General features: G+C 38.9%; 1 protein-coding gene across 14 annotated transcripts in view; it reads right to left on the minus strand.

Moving 5' to 3' along the window:
- Positions 1-1,678: 1,678 nt before the first annotated feature.
- cspg5a (chondroitin sulfate proteoglycan 5a) overlaps positions 1,679-11,065 on the minus strand; it is a 66,134-nt gene continuing 56,747 nt past the window's right edge. For 2 of the 14 annotated variants that reach the window (XM_072461584.1, XM_072461591.1), the window contains exons 5-7: positions 6,685-6,741; positions 5,253-5,354; positions 1,679-3,290 (exon numbers count right to left, since the gene is read on the minus strand). In XM_072461584.1, the coding sequence (XP_072317685.1) occupies positions 5,268-5,354; positions 6,685-6,741 (144 nt within the window). In that variant the 3' untranslated portion in view covers positions 1,679-3,290; positions 5,253-5,267. Of the gene's footprint in view, positions 3,309-5,252; positions 5,355-6,684; positions 6,742-11,065 lie in introns of all 14 variants that reach the window. The other 12 variants (XM_072461582.1, XM_072461590.1, XM_072461588.1 and 9 more) reach the window with 6 other exon arrangements.

Below are 11,065 nucleotides of genomic sequence, written 5' to 3' on the forward strand. Positions count from 1 at the left end.
TTTCTCATAGATTAATTTTCACTACCCCTTTCAACGCTCATATTACTTTCTGCATGCAGTTAACCAAGTTTGATTCTGGCAGCCTTTATTTTTAATCTTCATGTTTCGCTCTTTTATAATATATGATTTTTCCTTGCTGTACAGTTTTTCCAAGCATGTGCAGAAGCGTTGTCACTGAATGTGAAAATAAATGTATACAACATGTGTATGGGAGAGTGAGCCATACAAATGAATGCAGGGAAGACTGACCCATGTATGAGAAACCACTATTATGTAAATCCTGTATTATTCAGCACAGTCTGTATTGCACATAGTGAATATAGACATTTACTTAATTTCCAGGCAGTTTTAAGTTCACATTATGTGGGTGACTGTTACTATTATACAAAACAGGGTCTAAATCAGGGGTGTCCTAACTTTTTTCACAGAGGGCCACAGACAACATGACAAGTTCAACATTTTGCATTTGATGTAGTTTTGATGAGCCTCCACACCTTTAGCCCTCATGCTATCTTCAGGTCTGGATGACCCACAAGCGTCTGTAGTAGAATGCCTCCACCCTCCCTCAACAACAAAAGTTTGTTGGTTTTCATTGTTTTATGTTCAGAAAATAAATTGAAAAAAGGAAAAAGTGTTTCTAACACGAGAGGGTAGCCCAAAGGTTATAAGGCTTGGAACATAAACTTTAGGTAAAAATTACAAATTCAATTTTCAAAAGTATTCAAAAGTAGTTATTTAGGTTAAAGAGTACTACTTTTGGTTATCTGGGCCATTTTTGCCAGAAGAGACCCGCATTTGGCCCCCAGATTACAGTTTTGACACCCCCAGTATAAATGAAAACTTACCTCTTAAAACTGTACACTATCTTTGTATTTGTTGGTGTAATATTTTTGTCTGTAATTGCTTGTGTATATCACTATTTAATGAATGCAGCGATTTGCATATTTGATCACTAAAAACCTTCACTTAAACGAACAGTATATTTTATTATATAAATACTGTACAGTACATACTTTTGCGTACATCATTGAGTAAAGCTTTTAAACCAACAGCCAACAGGAGCGTCCCTCACGTATGCAGTGCAGTGTCCTCGCAAATACTTTGTTAGTTTAGGCAGTTCCGCATGTAAAGAAGGTGTTTCATTAAAGGATTAAACTGAATTATAGGACTCGTTAGCAATATATGTATCCTAAGCAAAACTCTTATTTCATTCATTAGATACCAAAATGAAAAACAGTAAGTTAATAAATGTTACAAAAAACATCAAATGTCAAATATGGAATTTTGGTGATAGAACATGTGACATTGCTCCAACACACGTCCAGGAGATGGTATCATTGGCCCAAACATATGTGAATCTAGGCTGGAAAACTGTGTGCAAAATGCTGCCCAACTTGATCACAAAATTTCCCTTAATATTTCAAATTTTGGAAGGCACCGGACTCAAAGTGTGGCATGGCTGTAACATGTTCATAATAAGATTTCTTGTAAGACTAAATGTTATTTTAGCAAATTGTATCAACAACAAAAAATCATGTTACTATATGTGTACATGTGTGACAGGGGTGCCCGCGCTCACCGGACATCTTTGAAGCAGCATTACACATCCATCTAAGCCATGCAGCTGGGACAACAAGGGTCAAAGTAGAAGCAGAGGAACACACAGCGGACATTGTCATCATGTTAAAAAGGTTTTATTTCAACAACTGTCTCAATCTCTTATATGTTTAAAGTTCAAAAAAGTACAAAATAAAATCAAAATACATCAAAGGATTAGAAATCACAAAAAAACAAGACACTGTGTTCCATTTAAAATCAATCCAAGCAATGTTTCCAATATTTATACACACGCACTGGATTAGTCATACATCAACATCAAAAACGCTCAGTAGTTTTATCATTTTTCTTCTTCTTTTTTTTTTTAACAATGACAACTTTAAACTGCATGATTTATTTTTTATTACAAAATACACTGATGCAGGCAGGGATGAGTGTTGAGTGTTCACATTAAAAGCGTGGCTTTGTTTTTCACTTTTTTTCCCACTGTCTATATGCATATTACGTGCATGTGTGCAGGTCAGAGGGTAGGGGGCAGTAGACTGGCAGTAAACAATGGCTAAGGGAAGGTGCGGGGCAGCAAGAGCAGACGAAGGGGGTTACTCTCAGCTGGGGCAGTGGCAGCCTTGGATGTATTAGAGAACCATATATAAGTAGCTGTAGAACACAAGTGTCACTCCCTGTTATTTTCAATGGGAATTTTACTTGATGTATTCAGACATTTGTCAAGTTGACAAATTGTATGGTTTCCAAATTCCAATCCACCCAATGAAGGGATGTAATATCCTTCAACTTTTATAATAAAGAAGATGACATCTTTCTGAGGATATGTATCCTTCAGCTGAACCCAGTTTGGAGAAACAGACAAGAGCCATCGAAGCTAAAGTTAACCAAGTTTATTTTGGAAGTAAGGAAATAAAAAGTATACCAAATACCCTGAATACCTTCAGTGCTGAAGTTTGTTGTCGCATACTGGCACATTAGAACAGCAAATAAGACAGCTCCTGTCAGTTTCTACTGAGAGTCTAGGTAAATACATATTCCCCACTTCCTTAGAGTTTCACAAAAGCCTCGCAATAATATAAGATATTTGACAATACTAAAGATTGCAGGTTAAGTGTGTAAAGAAATAATAATTTATATTGCAACCGTCCATGGGAGCCGTAGGTGTACTATTAAGATCAAAATTAGAAAATCAACCCATATCATCACTCATGTAAACCAATTTGGTCAAAAATACAAAGATTTCAAAATCGATAAACGTTTTGTTGAAACAAAGATTAATAATTAAGATGTCCCCTAAAAATGACAGTTTCGAATGGCATAACTTCAAATGTTGCAATAACAAATTAACCAAATTTCAGTTCATTTTCAGTTCTCATAATACATCCATGGTGGCAGCGGAGGTGGAGTGAGTTTTTTTGCAGCAGCTGGGACTGCTTGGTGGCAGTGTAGCCATATAGACACGGTAGCAGACTGGGTTGTCGGGCTGGTAGTTGGCAGGCTGGTTGGTTGGTAGACCGGTCAGGCGCAGAGGTCAACCAGAGCTGGGAGGGCGCCCCCTGCTGTTGTCAGTGTGTCTGTGTTCACATCATGTTGTTCTGCATTGAGTTTACCTCGGAATTCTCCTCGCCCAGGACTTTGTGGTGGTCGGGTTTGGGGGTCAGGGAGTTGTGGATGTTCAGGGATTCGTCCTCTTTGGGCGGGGCCTTCACCGGGTCCTCCAGCTTGTTCTGGGAGTGAGGATCATCCTGCCCAGAGAGGAGGGCCAGGGCAGAGAGGACAGTTAGAACATCATCAGCAAACTATTACTACATTATGTCAGGCTATGCCAAATCTGCGGTCTTAGTATGAGCTGTTAAGGTTTTACATAATCTACATTTAGAAAGTGTTATCGTTTATCGTATTATATAATCAGTGGTCAACCTCTTCCTGTCATAATGGTTTAACATATATTTCTTGCAGTTATTATCAAGTTTGGTAGTTAGTATCGCCTAATGCAACGGGGGAAGATCAAAAACTTCCTCAGTGTGTTTTAAAGTTGATTGATTTGTTTCAAAATCCATTTGCACAGCACATTTGGTTAGTATTTGAGCTGTCAATGTTTCTTCCACTGTTACCACTGATTTGTCCTTTAGATTAGATTCATCTTTATAGTCATTAAACTTGTACAGTGTAACAAATGCATTTTAGTATCTAGAAGTAGGAACACTTACAAAAGGATACTAAAATAATAAGTAGATATTGGAAGCTTGTTTTGTTACTTTTGTTCAATGTTTAATACAGCTATGTGCTATCGCTAATGCTCTTTTGTGAGAAAGACCAGTGACTATATGGACATTGCTAAGCTTTTTTATGGCTAATCCCAAATATGAAAAATGGCTGACAGTTTACTTACTTTCACACCTGTTATTTTTGAATAAGGTACAAATAATAGCACTGATAATGCCAATTCAATTAAAATAATATATTTAAATACATCATTCTACAGGATGTATTTGTTCACACATGCACAAACTGGGTTACACCAACAATGATACATTTAACATGTAGCCATGTTTTCAAGCTAGCATCTTTATTCATTCTCTAATATCTATTTAACCGACTCTTGCCCATCTCATTCCCCCGCTAAATCATTGCTGTTGTAACCCAATGTTGGTCTTCAAACTTGTCTACATCTAAAAACAAGCTGCTAATGCAATGCTAATACCACTTAGTAGCATTAGCATTTTGGGCAAATGGCTAATGTTTTGAACCCCATGCTTAGTTGAGGAGACTTGAAGATGACCTGCAGAGCGACCCCTCCCCAGCCCCTCACCCACACTTGAGCAGCAGAGTTGCACATGCACATTCACGTCATGCAAGAATGATGTCGCTCGCACAGCCCACCTCTGTCTCCTCATTTTCTAAATCAAATTAATATTTACTCTACTACTGGCCAGGGTTTGGCTCCTCGCCTCTGGTGAGAGAAGTGGGTACCACCATCAGACTCTTAGGGACATCGTGTTTAAAGGGCTTTCGGTTCACTTCAGATGGACCACATTAAGGTCAGGGAGAATTGATTGCAGAGTGCATTTCAGATGGTTTTTCCCATCCATTTCCCATTAACACGGGGTCTGATCGACACTACGGCTAAAGGGCACATCCAGGGTACACTAGTCTGCAAGCTTTTACTATTCTAGGATGTTACAATTAAACATCAGCTCTGCACAAGGGTTAGAAACATCAAACATGGTGAGAATATTCTTTAATGTTTTTTCTTCATCACAAATTGTTCTCATGGTTTTAGCATGAATGTATTTATGGCGAGACATTTTAATTACATTTGAATTCACAGAGCTTAATGCAGCTGCCCCAAATAGAATCATCTAGAACTTTCTCCCTCTCTTCTGTGCATTTTGTGAGGATTGTTATCAACATTTTTATTTATTCTTAACGACAATCAAGATGCGTTCTCACCCATTGAAGACTTCTATATTTTTCAAAGTTGATGGCTATAGAAGCTAACATCTTGACATGTGGAAAGTGCCTTGTTAATGGGCAGAGAGGTCATTTGAAAGAAGGCATGAGCCTGTAGACCGGTAACACATGCACAGAACACTGTCCGGTCATCTAACACATGGAGGGAGCCGGGCAGCAGCAACTAGCCTGGGTTTGTGTTGGAGGTGCGTAAACTTTGAGAAGAGAGCATTTACCCGCTGGCTGCTGGCCTAGATAGTAACTTCAGGCAGGACGTGTGGGTACGTCACTTCCATGGTTACGGGATAGGGCCCCTCTGTCTTCCCGTCAGCATGAAACTGGAAAACGCGTGTTGGTTTGTTGGTGTTCAGCTCTTATCATTGTGCAAGGTGAAGGGGCGGGGAGGCACAGAGGCACCTGGACTTTAGAGCAGGTGTTTTGGGAGTGGGAACAGATATAAACAAGGTCTGATGGAGATGGAGATGGAGGCACAGGGACAGGCCCTTCATTTGGATCCTCATCATAATGAGGCTGACAATGAGTCATTTTAGATATTAGCAGTTTAAAAACAAAACGGTTTATTTATTGATTAATGCATATGACATTTTTTTGCAAGTCAACTCAACACCTCAATAAGCATACCAAGTAGTTGATTTCTTTGTCAATATGTATGTTATAGTTAAAGGCTCTGTACCTGATTTTAAAGGACTACAAAGTACTTATTTCAAAGTGTTTGCTGTGGTCCAACTTTATTCCTGAATTTGAAACACTTTCTAAGCAACTTAAATATACACTGTGAGGAGTTTGTTAGCATTTTTCACAACTTTTAGAAGTCGGAGTTGAGTTTTGCTGTCACTAAAGGTAACAACAACTAGCAAGCAACACTTTCTTGTATTTCCTCACAGGAGGCAGCAGTCTGATTTTGACCCTAAGAGCTGCTTTTACAATATCTCTGTAATGGGGAATTTTTTTTAAAACTTTATTGTAAAAAAAAAAAAAAAAAAAAACTGGTACAGCCCCTCAAACATACATTAATTCTCACTATTTTAAGCCAATTGCCTATTTTTGTACATTTAAAACAAGAAAATATCCAAGATATAAATAGAAAATGTATCTACTTTTGGTCATCGTGAGTTATACCCACAGACTCTATAAATGAGTGGACAGTGCACGCCCACTAGTTGCCTGGTTCCAAATAGGATCAATCAGGTGCCATCTTTCCTCAAAGTCATCTTCAGCTCCTGATAGCAACAGATTATACTGACAGCTAGTACGGCTCATTGCACCCACCCAGTGGAAACCAGTGGTGTAGGAAAGAAAGAGACCTTCTACAACCTCGCTCCTGAAATTAGCTCCACATTAGCTATAACTGCAAGTCGCCATTGACTTCAATTGAGCCAGACAATATGGCATCACTTTGTCCACTGATACAGTCCATGCTTATACCCCATACCACTCATCACTTTCAATATCATTGTCAATATTGTCTTGAGCATGTTGTGGTTGGCTGATTGTCAGGGCGGGGCAGTAAAGTACGGACTGTTCCACAAAGTCTGGAAAGAGGGGCTGGCTGACAGGGTAGGGCCACAGTTATAATGACGGGGGCAGGTGGGGCACAGGACTCTGGGACATACTTTAGGAGAGGCAGGACACTTGGCCAGGCCTTACCTCGCAGTCGGACTCCTCTTTGGTCTTACATTCCCAGGTGTATCTGCTCATGGTTTTCTGAGGGGAGGGGGACGGGCACACGGTTACACTCCCACAAGAACACAAGGTCAAACTTAGTAAGACACCACAGAGGAAAGAGAGCGAGACAGAGAAAGAGAGAGACCAGTGACGGCAAAGAGGAGTGAACGTGATGTTTGGTCATTTTGTTCTTTTATACTGTAGATACATGTAGACCCTTTCAAATACTATGTCATCAGAATGTTCAAAATCACAGAATGAGACGACTCTAGGCAAAATGAAGTTGAGCGTAATACATTTTGAATGATTAACTGACATTAGATCCAAAATGCTAATAGTTTCAAGTCTTTATAACAAAAATACAACAGTTTAGAATGTCTGCACGATTTGGAAAAACAAAATAAGTATTGTGATTGTGATTAGATTTGCAATTTTCGTTTTAAGAATAAGGATTCTGTTCAAAGTTCACATATTAACGTGAATTGACAAAACTAATAAAACTGACAAACTAATAAGAGAATCACATGTATTTCAGAACATGTTTGCAAAGGTTTACACTACAGGATTAGTAGTTTTTAGACAGTACCAGTACCCTCAGTAAGACAGGACATTTTGTTGTGGAAATTATAGTACTTCAAAAATTCAAGGTTCAAAATTGTGTTTGAGAGTCACAAATTGTACATTTAGTTTAGTGGTAAAGTGTGTTATCTCTAGATAAACATTTTTTTTAGAGAGAAGTAGATAATGTGGGGTCAGTAAAACCTACAAATCGGGATTCTGCAAAGTGTCTATCATAATCTGCTATTACATTATTAAATATATATAACATACTGTAATTGTAAATGTGTTTAAACCAGGCGCTGATTTGGATTTCAATTGCCAAAACCCCTTTCATTGTGAAATGATGTGGTTAATCCCAGTTTCTCCAATGCAATCACACTGGGTTCCACTTCACATTTGACTCCATTCAAAAGTTCAGAATATATTTGTTTACAAGCTTTAATAGAACTATAGACCAATTTAACGTGATTTATATGATAGAAGTTAGTTTGACAACAAGAAACATAGGAATGCATTATATATTATATATACAGAATTAAATCTTTTTGAAAGCTGAAGAGTATTGTGTAATTTTTCTTTTTTTTCTTCTCCATTCTTTTCCTGGCACAACAAATCTGTCCCTACTGATTTTATAATTGAACTTTTTGTAAAGTAAAATTGTGCAATAATCTTCAGAAAGTTATTGTAGCCCATTATCTTTCCTTTACAGGTGACATCACTTTTATATTGCACTCTTTTTGATGTCAAGGTTCATTAAGAGGGAGAGAGGGAAGGACAGACAAAGAGATCGGCCTTCGGAGCCTGACTTCCTGTTAGACGATATTCCCGCCCGACTCGATCAAGAGAGCTCCTGAAACTCCCCAGGTTTAAGTGAGCCTTACCACCGATGGACTATAAAGGTGATTTGAGGGGACATTTTGTATTATTATTTTTTTTATTTTGTGTTAATTTTCAGGAAAAGGGTGAAACATGAAGGTTTAGAAAAGTCTTTGGTAGAAAGGTCTTCCAATAAGTAGGAGGAAATGCTTCAGCCATGTACAAGGGTATCCTCCAATAGCTGACAATTGGTTAAAAGGGCTATTTATACCTTTGGTAAAGGTCCATTCTGTCTTAGAACTTTCTAAACTGTTTGTTTACCTGCAATAGCCTTTCTTGGATGCGTCATCCCTTGTGTGCGACATGGTACAATGTATGCTCACTGGACCTCGCTTGTGGATCTCATCGGGCTCTTTAATCCGGTTATGGAGAAGGCATTAGACATTGGAGGAAGCTACACCATGTAAACCAGGGGTGTTAGAGATGCAGCCCGTGGGTTTTAATCCAGCCAGTAAATCATTTCAAATGTATATTTCTTTTTTTTTTTATTGATGTATAGCATTTTTAATCACATGCACTATGAGTCAAACGATCCTTTGTAGCAGCTGCCTCTCCCCGAACAGCTCATTGTTGCTGTGTTGCTGAAGTGTTTCCTCAGTGCCTCAGTGATTGGCACAAAACTTTACAGATTTGAATTCAGTAGAGAGATCTGAGCAGGGGAATGAAGTGTGGCTTTGGGAAACATGTGAAAGAAAGAAAGGAGACGTTTTTTGGATGTTAGAGCTATGCTAAAGTGGCGCTAATGTAGAGCTAAATCCAAGAAAATACTGCCACGTTTAATAAAGCATCAACCTGACATGCAGCTTCATGACATTCTGCTGTGAGCTCAGAATCTTGTGTCCATGCTAATGTGACTGAAACGATAGAGATACTGTGCGTGTGCAATAAGAATGCACTCATTTGATGTACTACATGAATTGTTTATTCTCACAAAGCTTTAACTGTAAAAAATAGTGAGCTCATATTGAGATTGAGCAGCAACAGCCAACAGGCCTATATCACAGGTCCATATTGTCCATATGAATATGGAACTTTCACATGCTACAAATGAGTTTTACACCCCTGATATAATCAGTCTCTACAAGACACGCCACTACACCATCATGTGATGCTTCTGAGGAAGGCTGCTGGAAGTAGCTTAAACATGTACAGCCGGGAAATAAACACTTCTGTCCAACCAAAATAATTGTTACTTGACAGAGCTGTTCAGAGTATAAATAAAATGCTTTTGTTCCTGCTGCAATTAGAAAGTTTAATGTGCAAAGTCAGTCAGTGTGGATCCATCTATATCTATCTATCTAGCTTGCTAATATACAAGAGTCGCCTGGCTTCTGAACTTATGAAGCAACACCTCCTGGTTACCCAAAAAACAGCTAGAGTTGGCTAATCTTAATGGGCTATTTATCTCAGCAGAGGAACAAATGGCATCCATAAAGTTCTGTGGTTACAAAACGTTTTTAACTGTAGGTGTCTCTGGACTAGATTGTGTGTCCAACCCTGAGTAACTTGGGTAACAGAGATAGAAAAGGTTTCAAGGGTCATCATCTCACTGTTTTTGAAAGCTGTTTTGACTTACCGTATATAGATCAGTGAAGTATAAATTCTACTCAGACCAGTACCCTCAGATTGAAAATTACTTCTTGATGGGAGTCAAAACATCTTGATTTAGAAAACATTGTCCTGATGACTACCTTTTAAACATGTGCTTACCTTAGCCCACTCCTTGACAAATGAGATTGATAAGAGTTATTCCTGACACTCTTGCTTTGGTCTTCAACTCAAAACCTACACAACCTTTTGAACCCTTTTTTTAAAGCAGTTTGTGGGCCAATGTACCGTTGCTTTTGGGAGGGTTTTTAGATACTTTCGGGTTTCATAGTAGAAAAAGCTTCAGTTGTAGTCATCTGGACTCAGTTTGAAAAAATAGATGTTTCGACTCTCATCCAAGAGTCATTGTCAATAAAAGAATTTAGATCGAGAACTCCGATATTAATACTGTTCTGTGGTAAGACCCACCCATTGGGAGGAGCCTTCCTGAAGTAGAAAGAGTTGTTTGTTTCAACAGAAACTCCCCCCTTGTATCTACCGAGCTAGCCTATTCAGAATCTTAATGGGCTATTAGAATCCTCTTTGTCTTTGTGAGACCCTGGCTCAACCACCCTGAGTACCTGATTAGCATCTAAATGACCTTGTCCTGGTCCTCTACCTTTCCAGGGGTTCAGTATTCCATTATAGATACCAGGAAGATTGAATCTGAGCCCTCCATTTCTGTTTAAAGAAGGTCTTTCTTTTTTAACAAAAATAGCTTCCTTGACTCCTCTTTCAAACCATCTTTTCTCCCTGCTTAAAACCTTCACCTCACCGTCTTCAAACGAGTGATTAGAGGCTTCAAGATGGAGATGCACGGCACTCTGAGGTCCTGAACTTGTATTTCTTCTGTGCTGATAAAGCCTCTTGTGTAGAGGCTGTTTTGTCTCACCTATCACCTATCTCACTTATCAGCACAGAAGAAATACAAGTTCAGGACCTCAGAGTGCCGTGCATCTCCATTCTCAGATTCAATCTTCCTGGTATCTATAATGGAATACTGAACCCCTGGAAAGGTAGAGGACCAGGACAAGGTCATTTAGATGCTAATCAGGTACTCAGGGTGGTTGAGCCAGGGTCTCACAAAGACAAAGAGGTTTCTAATAGCCCATTAAAATTCTGAATAGGCTAGCTCGGTAGATACAAGGGGGGAGTTTCTGTTGAAACAAACAACTCTTTCTACTTCAGGAAGGCTCCTCCCAATGGGTGGGTCTTACCACAGAACAGTATTAATATCGGAGTTCTCGATCTAAATTCTTTTATTGACAATGACTCTTGGATGAGAGTCGAAACGTCTATTTTTTCAAACTGAGTCCAGATGACTACAACTGAAGCTTTT

Source organism: Eucyclogobius newberryi, unplaced genomic scaffold (genome assembly GCF_026437365.1).
Source record: "Eucyclogobius newberryi isolate DKJ021-1_F unplaced genomic scaffold, fEucNew1.0.hap1 SCAF_3, whole genome shotgun sequence".
NCBI lineage: Eukaryota > Metazoa > Chordata > Actinopteri > Gobiiformes > Gobiidae > Eucyclogobius > Eucyclogobius newberryi.